The 11,378-nt window shown below is 38.8% G+C and overlaps 1 protein-coding gene across 1 annotated transcript; it reads right to left on the minus strand.

Moving 5' to 3' along the window:
• Positions 1-2,229: 2,229 nt before the first annotated feature.
• LOC101655019 (olfactory receptor 12D2-like) lies at positions 2,230-3,147 on the minus strand. The gene has a single exon (XM_013008637.1). The coding sequence runs from the start codon at positions 3,145-3,147 to the stop codon at positions 2,230-2,232; it is 918 nt and encodes a 305-aa protein (XP_012864091.1).
• Between the last annotated feature and the right edge of the window lie 8,231 nt (positions 3,148-11,378).

The following is an 11,378-nucleotide window of genomic DNA, read 5'->3' on the forward strand; positions in this document are numbered from 1 at the left end:
CTGACCAGAGCTAGGGGAAACAACTAGCAGCGAGTAAACTTGAATCTCCCGCACACACCTGCGGAGCTGACCAGAGCTGGCTAATACCCCACTTTATTCTCGACCTGCAGCTCTGCACCCGGCATGGCCCAATTGGCTCAGTGCCTGCTTTGTTCTCGGCCCACCGCTCTGCACCTGGCATGAATATACCCGAAACCAGGAAGACACATTACATTCCAGAAACCCAGACCTACCTGTATCTCCCAATCCCTGACTACTTTACCTTACATAGACTCAAGACAGCCCAGTCACATGTTCCCTGGCCATATAAGCACCAGCCCCATAGCCTGGGGTGCGACTCCCCTGGCCCTGAAATTGTGGACTGTGGGACATCGCCCAGGCTGGGTTTTACTCCCCAATAAAGCCTGTTTGTTCTAATTAGACTGATTTGGTTTCTGGCGCCTCTCAACTACCTTACACTATTGAGCTCATCTTTTGTCCCCATCACTCCCCAACTTCATCCTAGTGACCCCTCAATAAATTAAATATTATTATTTTTTTCCTATCTTAAACTGACCGCTGTCTCCCTTCCCCCGCAGTTTCTGTTATTTGTCTCCCTGGGTGTGGGGGGGTGTGCGGTTATGTGTCGATCATCGCAATAAATCCCCCCTTCCTCACCTCATCTCCCCACCTTTTCCCTACCCTCCTGGTATTGCTACTCCCATTCCTGTTTTTGGATTCTGTGTGTCATACTGGGGTCATGGTAGTAGAGGCTGAGGAAGCCTCAAGGAATCAGAGGAGTGTTGTGTGTTTCATTGGTGCTTTAGCACCCTGCTTGACTCATCCTTTCCCTGTGACCTCTCTGTGAAAGTATGTCCCATTGTTGACAGAAGTAATTTGGGTCTCTGTCCCAGATTATGTTCAATCACTGTTCAACTCCCTACCTCCTCACTTCTCCTCTATCCTGTCTTGCTAAATTGAATGTAGATTTTGAGTAGTATATACTTCCACTAATTTAAAATATTTTCCCATAGTTTTCTCTGCCTCTCCGCAAAGTTATGCATGCTTTCACCTCACTGTCCCTTTAGGAAAAGCAGATACTTATATGAACTTAGGGAGTGTACTGGTCATTTAATTCACCCTAGGAACTAGGACTTCATTGCTTTCACTTTGTGTGAATTTGTGACAAGAAAAGACAGAACAAACAAAATTTGGATGAACTATTTATATTTCCCCTGTTTTCAATCATACTTTAATCTGTTATAAAGAGGCATATAAATAGGAAAATAAAAGAAAAGTATAGAAAGTTTTGAAAGTCACTGTGATTAAGTGAAGGAAAAACAGCACAATGGATTAGAAGGCATTGCTGGGGTTTTTCTCTCCATGTGATTCCACTTAAAAAAAATCATTTTATTAGGGGCTCATACAGCTCTTATCACAATCCAAACATAAATCAATTGTGTAAAGCACATTTATATATTCATTGCCCTCATCATTCTCAAAATATTTGCTCTTCACTTAAGGCCCTGGCATCAGCTCCTCATTTCTCCCCTCCCTCCCCGCTCCACCCTTGATTCCACTTTTAAGAATATTTTACATATATCATCCTTGACAGTTTAGACAGTTGATTATGAAAAAAATTTTCTGAACATAGATGGGCAGAACTCTTTAGATAAACTATAGGTTTTTCATTTCTGTTGATTAGTGGTTGTAATTCATTTGCTTTAATTTTCGTCTCATTACTTGCTGATCATAGAATCATGACATACCTCTCTAGAATTCAGTCTAAATTATATGAGTTAACATTTGATTTTAAAATTAAGTAGCCATAGCCCTAATTAAAAATCTCCAAAATACAAAAATATCATAATTTTATTGTTCTCATTAAATGTGTTAGAGGGAACACAAAAGTAAACAAACCTAAATCTTATCCATATGTACTTTACAGGAGTATTATAGGCATATTTCTCCAGATGATTTTGGACATCAATACAATAGAATTTAGGAATATATCAGTTACATCAACTGGTACATTAAGTACCTATCAGCATGAGGATTCTACAGCTATTATCCAATGTGTTCATGTTTCCTTTACCTACTCTGCTGGACTTCCCTATTCATTTCTGTATTTCAGTATCTCCTTTACATACATCCTAAATGATTGGAGAAGCAGTACAAATTTCAAACTCAATTTTCTCATTGACTACTATATATGCTTAAGAATTCTCTCCACTCCTTCAGTCATTGTTTCTATCTGACTGCCCTGATCAATGCCCTTCTTACATCCTTGTTCCTCAAAGTGTAGATCAGTGGGTTTAGCACAGGGGTGACGACGGTGTACATGATGGCAATGACCCTTTCCAGGTCCATGGAGCTGCCTGAGGAAGGACGAGCATACGTGACTAGAACAGGAACATAGAAAAGAGTAACTACCATGAAATGTGAAGCGCATGTGGACAATGCTTTGTGAAGCATGCTGCAAGAACAGGTCTTGAAGAAGAGGTGCAGGATAATATAAAAATAGGAGAGAAATGTAAGACAAAAGGAGCCCATGGCAATGGTCCCTGTGACAGTATTGAGCAGCCATTCATTGAGCTCAGTGTTGCCACAGGCCAACTCTAACAATGGCTTAATGTCACAGAAGAAGTGATGGATGTGGTTAGAACCACAGAAGTTCAAGCAAGAAGTCATTATGGTGTGCAGCAGGGCATGGAAAAATCCAATGACCCAGACAGTGCCAGCCATCTGGGTACAGCGCTGATGATTCATGATGACAGTGTAACGAAGTGGCTTGCAGATGGCCACAAAACGGTCAAAGGCCATCACAGCCAATAGCATGGTCTCTGTGCTGCCCAGGAAATGAAAGAAATGAAGCTGGCTGATGCATCCCACAAAGGAGATTGTTTTGGTTGGAGAGAGGAGATTCTCCAGCATCTTTGGCAGTGTCACGGTGGAGTAGCAGATATCTAGACACGATAGGTTTCCCAGGAAGAAATACATAGGTAAATGTAGTTTGGGATCACAGATGACAATCATCAGGATAGCTCCATTGCCAGCCACATTGATCAAATAGAGGGTGAGGAAAACCACGAAGAGCAAGGGCCACAGTTCTTGGATATCTGTCACTCCCAGGAGGAGAAATTCAGTGACTGAGGTTTGGTTCAGCATCACTTAAAAGATAAAATAATACGTGGAACTTTAGTCCTTAGGAAGATGTCATTGCCAAGACAAAAATATTTTGAGCGAGAATATTATGGTTTTATGTAATTTCCAACCTCAGAGATTTTACAGAATGACATGCTTGATAAAGAAGTCAGCCAACGAGAAAGAGGATGTCTTTCAATTGGATGAATTAACCTGGCGGCTATAACAATGGGCTCAAATCTAGTAATAAATAATTGGGCAGCTTAGGAATAGGCAGTGTATTTTTCTGAAGGTTGCAATGAGTCAGAACTGTTAAATATTAAGGCTGTCTGATTTGGACTATGAGTTAGTCCAGATACTTTCAAAATTACAATTATATCAATTATTAGCATTTTCTTTTCTCTCAGAAATTCAGAGCGCTTTGTCCGTTTCCCACCTTCTTTGTCTATGTACAGCTACGTTTTGATACCATTTTACTTTCTGTTTTCTTAAACCTAATAAAAGTTGCCTGAAAGGCTTTCTCCATTTGTAAAACAGACAAGAGCTAAACTCATTATAAAACAGAATCTTTGAAGAAACAACAAAAACAAAATGCCCTTTAAAATAGCAGTAGCTGCATTCCCTAATTTTAGAATGTAAATGGGGTTGGGTCCCTTTAGGAGGCACACCCAGAGGAGCAAATGCAGCCTTGTCTCAGAGAGGAAAGGAAGCCATTGTAGTCAGATATTACTAGCAGAGATTTATTTAAAATTTAATCATTGTGTTTTAATCAACTGCTGTGTTTTAACATGAGCCTTAATATTTTCATAATATAGGATCCCCAAATTACTTCTTTAATGGGAAACAGTTAAGGATGTCTATTATTTTGTTGGTTTGAGATCTTTGTCTTTTAGCAGATCCTGAATCTCTGAGTAAGTCATGTTCTCCTGCCCATAGGCTCAGAGTTTCTTCCTTATACCACCTAATGCTGACATCTCCTTGAAGTATTGATGGCTTTAGGCCACTTGAAGTATTCTGTGTCTACTTCTTTAAATCCTATTTTTATTTCGCCTGAAATAGCATATCTCTTCAAATGTTAAGCAATATTCCAACTCCAATTAAATTCACCTTCTTGACATCTAGTTCCATTAATCTTATACTTGTGCTCATGTTACCATATTTCATTCTAAGAATCTGGGTTGCTATAAACTTTCTAAGTCATTGAAAATTCCCAATATTTCTCATTCAAAAAATCCTTTCCCCCCTTTGTATTATAAAACAAAATAAAATTCTTGTTTCCTATTAGAGGCATATATTATTTTTCATTTCATTTGCAGATTTAAAAAAATAGTGTTTTCATCAATGAATGTTAATTAAGACTGTTGAGGAATTCTAAGTTCATTAGAATAAGGTTTAATATTTAATCTAATGCTGTTTTCTGAGAAGCAGAAACACATTGCAATCTTAATTCCTTTGTTATTTGAAAAGTACCTGACAGTATTTCTTTTAGGTTTACTGGCAGAAGCAGACAAGCTTTCATGAAACAGCTGCTGTTTTGTCCCCTTCACTTAGAGAAGTCATAGGTTAAGTCCTGTTTACTGAGAGGAGAGAAATGTGGATGTGAGTAACTGTACAGAGATGGGAAGCATAAAGTGAAGGACAGAGGTGTGAAGAAAATCTGAAGAGGGGCAGACGTTGGTGAGTTTTCTGTTCAAGTCTTGAGATACCACTGAGAGGAAAAGAAAGTCATTTGAAGCGACTAGAGTGAAAAAGCAGGTCCTGGTGGTGTAGTGGTTATACGTTGGGCTCCTCACTGAAAGGCCAGCAGTTCAAAACCATCAGTCAGCTCCTCAGGAGTAAGGCAAGACTTTCTATGCCCTTAAAGTGTTACCATCTCAGAAACTCATAGTGGGCAACTCTACCTTGTCCTAAAGGGTCTCAATGAATTAGATTTGACTCAATGACAGTAAGTGAAAGAGTAAAAATGTAATTAAACTAGAGAACATCTCTGGAGACCCCTGGCCTTGTAGATTCTCTGGTGCAGTAGCAATTTTGAGAAATTATCTAGTCTCTACTATAACTTCATGAAGGGCTGCCTTCAAACCATTCATAGTAGTTTCTTTTTGATAGCCATATATATTTTGTACATTTGAGAATTTTTTCCTAAAACACATATACATTAATAAATTTCCTGTTAAAAATGGAAATGACCATCAAGTATCATGTTTGATATTTACACCTATAAAAAATTGTATCAAAAGTCCGGATGCAGGACAAATATTTTTCTAGTTCTTACAGGTGATTAGAAATCAGATTCCTCTTCAGTCAATAATTTCTTTCACAGAAATTTTGATATTTAGAGATTTTGACTTGATGTGAGCATGTCTAGAGAACCAAGCATGTTGAACTGGAAATGAAAATGACAAAAACTGTGGGAAGCAAAGGGCCTGCATAATCCGCGACCATCCTGTGTTCCTTCATAAAATAGGACAGGTGCTTTAGACCTATATGCTTCATCCTAACAGGTAGGCAGATCATTAGACAATACAGACAACTTCCCAGCCTGTCTCCTATTTCATCTTCTTACCTGTTAGTTTCCAGATTCACAGGTAAGAAAACTCTTCAGTGTTAACTCCCAGGGATTGAAGATGGAAAAATACTCGAAAAGAGAATTCATATTGGGATTGTGGCCTATATTGTTTACCTTTAAAATCCTCCTTTTCCCATTCTGAAATTCTGCGAGCTTTTTTATGAGTGAGATCTTTACGCATGCAAATCCTCAGGGAGTGGGTCCTCTGGGTGCAGAGAATTGTTATCAGAGTCAACAGGATCTTTTACCTTTTCTGTGATAGAAGAAAGTAGTCTTGGGGAATTTCTATCTTGGGTGTTCTTCTGTTGTTTTTCTTCCTATTTTCCTGCTGTACAATATTAGTTCCTTAATTTCTACCAGCAAGCAGACTAGTCAATCACTAATAGACAGTAGGGAGAACTTCTCAGCCTATCTCTGTTTCATCTTCTTCTTTTTTTTTTTTTTAAACATTTTATTAGGGGCTCATACAACTGTTATCCCAATCCATACACACCCACCTCCCCACCAATTTGGATCGCTTGTTGTTCCCTTGTCCCTGTGTTTGTTATCCCCTCTTCTTCCCTTCCCCCCTCCTCCCCCTCTCCCATGTCCCCCCGGAACTGTCAGTCCCGTTATTTTCTCCTCCAGATTGTTCATCCAGCCTGTCGTATCATCTTCTTATCTGTTATTGTTTAGATTCACAAATAAGAAAGCTATTCAATATTAACTTTCAGGGATTGCAACTAGGAAAACACTGGAAACAAATCCCAGTTGTCAAGTGTGTTTGTTTTTCAAATTTCCTAGGACAGAGTTAGGGACCCACTTTCTCATATTAGAGGTCCCTTGGAAAATTCCCTTGGGTATAAAGTGTGAAAAAAAAAAGTCATGAAATTTAAGAGCTGGAAACTTTTGCATCTCATTCATCAGACTAGAATGATGATTAGCTTTACTATTCTCTTCTTTATTAATTTGATTCTGGGGAAAGCAAAGAAAGGAATAAAGAGAAGTAACCCTTTGTTCTCTCTAAATGTATTAGGTCTCTAGATTAAGGACAAAAGGGGTATCTCTCCAATGTCTGCAAAGGGTCACACAATGCAGGGATTGGAAAGAGATCAGGCACACTAATAGGACAACTGTGGAAAGCCCAAAATGAGCATGTGCAAACGAAGCCCTCCAGGGCAGGTGTAACTTTCGGCTAAAGCCAGCAAGGACCAGGATATCACCCAGGCATTTTTAAACGCAGCCAGTCAGATCAGCTTATACTTTCAACCACACCTCCCCAGCCAGAGATGTTAAATACCCCGGGTATGGGAAGGCCAGGACTCTGCTCTGGTTCAGCTGCATGCGGAGAGTGGGTGTCTTTCCCACATGAGGGTGCATGCTCCCTGTATGCCCCATCAGTGCCTGCTCTGGGCCTATTCAGGGCCCATATGCTCTTGGCCTCTTGGGCTCCTTGGATTCCCCAGTTGCACACGTGTGGGTTGCACGCTCCCTATTCCTGTATTCTTTCCACTTGGTTTTACACTCCCAGTTGTGAAAGCCACGCAGTCTGGCACACTTTCCAGAAATAGTATGTATCTTTTGAGACTGTAATACCCGAAACTTTCCCTTTCCTTCACAAAAACTCACCAGCATTACAAAACATGCTTCTTTCAGCATGAGAAGCAAAGAACTGAGTTAAGCCACTCTAGAAACCTAACAAATACACTCTTCACCTTGTGAAATAGCATGAATTTATTTCCTTTGCTCTTGGGGTCCAACAACTCACGTTTGTCTCTGTTTGGGAAGCATTCTGGTGTCTTCAGTGAGGATCTTCACTTCTTGGTGTATTTTTAGTTAAACAAAACAATAATTGATTTAGTTGAGCATGATAGTAATTAATTACTCCTTGGAAAATATGTCTTTGGTGATAGAAGCCAAGATGGAGCTTGAATGATAAAATTTTGTAAGACCAATGACTGCTTCATTGTAGATACCATTTAAAAGACAACATAAATTATGACTGTGCACATGGACCTTGACAGATGGACTACACAATAATCATATTGTTTATATCAATTGACGAGATGATGGGGAAGCTCTATATTAGCAGATACAATGTGGTCAGGGTCAACTCTGGAACAGACAATTGGTTACTCATATATAAGTTCAGATTTAAGTTGGAGAAAAATACAACCTTGAATATAACTTACCCAAATTTCAAAAACATCTGAAGATTAGATTTGACATATTGAACAATAATGATAGAAGACTTGAAAAACTATGGGATCAAATCAAGAACATCTTACAGAATGGAAACAAAGAGTGATTATAATTCAAGGAAAGAAAGAAGGAATCAAAGTAACTGTCAGAAGAGACTGAAAATTGCTTCTGGGGTCTTAAAGGGTTGTCTTAAAACAACTGGCCATCTCAGTGAGGTGACAGCTCAGTCGATATGGAAGAAGCACACAGGTCTGTGTAATCCAAAGATTGGAAATGATACAATTCAAGACTGGAGAAGGGAAAGGTTTTCTGAGCACCTGGTTTGCAGAAAGCTGTTGATTATAGTGGAAGCCCCAAATTCATTTGTGGAGTTCCCACATCAATTAAGCCTTTAAAGAATTCTATTTTGGCAATGGACCAGGGATGTAAACAGGTTAACTATCAGACAGTGCGTTGGAAAGTGGTTTAAGGCTGATGGTAGGTAAAATCGAACACCTTGTCATTTGTTCTTTCTTTGGAAAATCTTAAAAATTTTAAATTTTTATTATTTTCTGCTTTCTTTTGGATTGAGACTTTTCTGTTTTATTTTATAATTGTTGTTGTGTGGGTATATGGTTTTATTTCTATGAAATACAGCATAAGTAAATCTATAGAAACAGTCAATGGATTAATGGTTTCATGGGAAAGGGTTTGGGGAATGGCAGGAAGCTAATAAAAATGTGTACAAGAATGAAGAAAAATTCTAAAATTGTTTGTGGTGATGATTTCACTACTCTTAAATATGTTTACACCATTGATATGTAAGGTAAGGGAGTTATATGTCAATAAAATTTAAAAATAAATAAATATAATTTTAAAGAGCTGGAGGGGGAGCAAATGGAAAAAACAATGAAGTAAAAGAAATGAATGGAAAATTCCAGAGGGCAGTTGGAGAAGATAAAATAATATAATGAAATGTGCAAAGACCTGGAGTTAGAAAACCAAATAGAGGAAGAAGAACATACTCATCATACATCAGGTGGAAAGAACTGAAAATATTTAAACTGCAAGATCAGCAGTTTGAAAGCGCCAACTACTCTAAGGAAGAAAGATGAGACTTTCTACTCCTGTAAAGAGTGACCATCTCAGAAAGGTACAGGGGCAAGTCTACTCTTTCCTATAGGGTCTCTATGAGTCAGAATTAACTTGACAGCAGCGAGAGTTTTCTATGTCTAAAATACCGAATGATGAACAAAGATGGAAGGAATACACAGAGTCATTGTACCAAAAAACAACTACTCAATATTCTACCATTTTAATAGGTAGCATATGATCAAGAACCAGTGATACTGAAAGCAGTTTAAGTTGCACTGAAGACACTACTGAAAAAACACCAAACAAATAAAAAAGCCTAACTGCCACTGAGTGGATTCTGTCTTATAGAGACCACAAAGGTCAGAGTAGAACTGTCCTTGTGGGTTTTGAAGATTGTAAATCTTTATGATAGTTGTGGTAGTTACATGATCTGTTGTCAATTTGAAACTTATGTTTGAAGGGGTGGATTTTAGCCTGTCAGTCAGATCACAGCTTGAGGACCTCATTTGTAGGCACTAAGGAGATAAATAGCTCTCTGGAGGTGGGACACATGCTCACTCCCTGTGAGACATTACTGATGACAAACCTAATGGAGCTACACTGACGCAGCCAGACCCCTGGGAGCTTGACGAGCCACAAGGAGACCTCTGCCAGTGCTGAGATGCTTCTACCTCCACTGGATGCACAAGAATTCCCACCCACTGGCCTGTGATCTTCCTGCACTTGTCATTATTGCATAGCTACATGACTCTGAAGAGGAATTTATGGACTAGTATTGGACATATGGGAAAATATTGGACTTATGGGCTTGATCTGGACTGGGCTGGAATGTTTTCTTAATGTAAAATAACTCTTTGATATGAAACTCTCTCTTACACACATATGAGTGTCTATGAATTTGTTTCTCTAGTCAACACAGATTAACACAGGAGTAGAAATCCTCAACCTCCTCATTCAGCAGCTAGCTGGTGTGTTTGAACTGCAACCTTGTGGTTAGCAGCTCAATGTGTAATCTAGAAGACTACAGGAATTGACAGACTACTAACTGTAATATTTCAATGAGCTGAAGCGTCACTGGAAGCACTACTCATCTGGACTGAGAAATTTGGAAGCCGGATGCAAGGCCAATCAATTGGAAGAGATCCATATTTGTGTCGATTCCAAAGAAAGGCAACCCAGCAGAATGTGGACACTAAACAATATCCTTAATATCACATACATGTAAAACTTTGCTGAAGATAACTTAAAAAAAGAGTTGCAGAACAAAAGGGGGCTGCCAGAACTTAAATCTGTATTCAGAAGAGGACATGGGACCAAGGATATCCTTGCTGAAGTCAGATGGGTCTTGGCTGAAAATAGAGACAAGAAAGAGATTTACTTGTGTTATCTTGACTATGCAAAAACATTTTGTGGATTTTAGCTTTGTGGATCATAACATATATGGGTAGCACTGAGAAAAATGGGAATTCCAGAACACTTCATTGTGCTCATATTGAACCTGAACCTGGAACAAAAGGCAGTTGTTCAAATACAAGGAAGTACTGCATGTCTGAAATCACGAAGTGTGTGTATCAAGGTTATGTACTGTTACCATAGTTATTCAATAAGAACGCTGTGCAAATAATTTGAGGAGATGGACTCTGTAGAAGAAGGTGGCAACATTATTGGAGGTTTATTAACAATCTGCAATATGCAGATGAAAACTTTGCCTTTTGAAAGATGAGGATTTGAAGTACTTGCTGCAAAAACTGCAGCCTTCAGTATAGATTACAACTCCCTCTAAAGAAAACCAGAATCATCCCAACAGGACCAATAGGTGGTAGTGTAAATGTAGAGAAGCTTGGAATTAACAAGGATTTGATTCTGCTTGAATTTACAGTCAGTTTTCATGGAAGCACCAGTTAAGAAATCAAACCACATATTACATTGAGCAAATGTACTGCAAAAAGGCCTCTTTAATGTGTTGAAAAGCAAGGATGTCACTTTGAAGATGAAGGTGTGCCTGAACCAAGCTATGTTATTTTCAATCATCTCATATGTATGTGAAATGTATCCATTGAACAAAGAAGATTGAAGGCTAATTGATGCATTTGAATTATGGTATTGGTGAATAATATTGGAAATATGGCAGACTGATAGAAAAACAAACAAATTTGTCTGGAAGAAGTATAGCAGAATCCTCCTTAAAATCAAGCTTGTCAGGGGAAGGGGGCAATAGATCACAATGATCGACGCATCATCATACACCCCTCTTCAGAGGGAGAGAACAACAGAACACATGGGGGAAGGGAGACAGTGGTCGGTGTAAGATATGAAAATAATAATAATTTATAACCTACCAAGGGGGTATGGGTTGGGGAGAGAAGTGGTAAAAAGGAGGAGCTCATACCAGAGACTCAATATAAAGTAAATGTCTGCAAATGAATGAAGG

This window comes from Echinops telfairi, unplaced genomic scaffold (genome assembly GCF_000313985.2).
Source record: "Echinops telfairi isolate 266 unplaced genomic scaffold, ASM31398v2 ScPeMD7_7453;HRSCAF=8491, whole genome shotgun sequence".
Taxonomy (NCBI): domain Eukaryota; kingdom Metazoa; phylum Chordata; class Mammalia; order Afrosoricida; family Tenrecidae; genus Echinops; species Echinops telfairi.

Excerpts from the sequence above, each read along its gene's own strand:
- LOC101655019 (XM_013008637.1), bottom strand. The coding sequence starts at position 3,147 with ATGCTGAACCAAACCTCAGTCACTGAATTTCTCCTCCTGGGAGTGACA.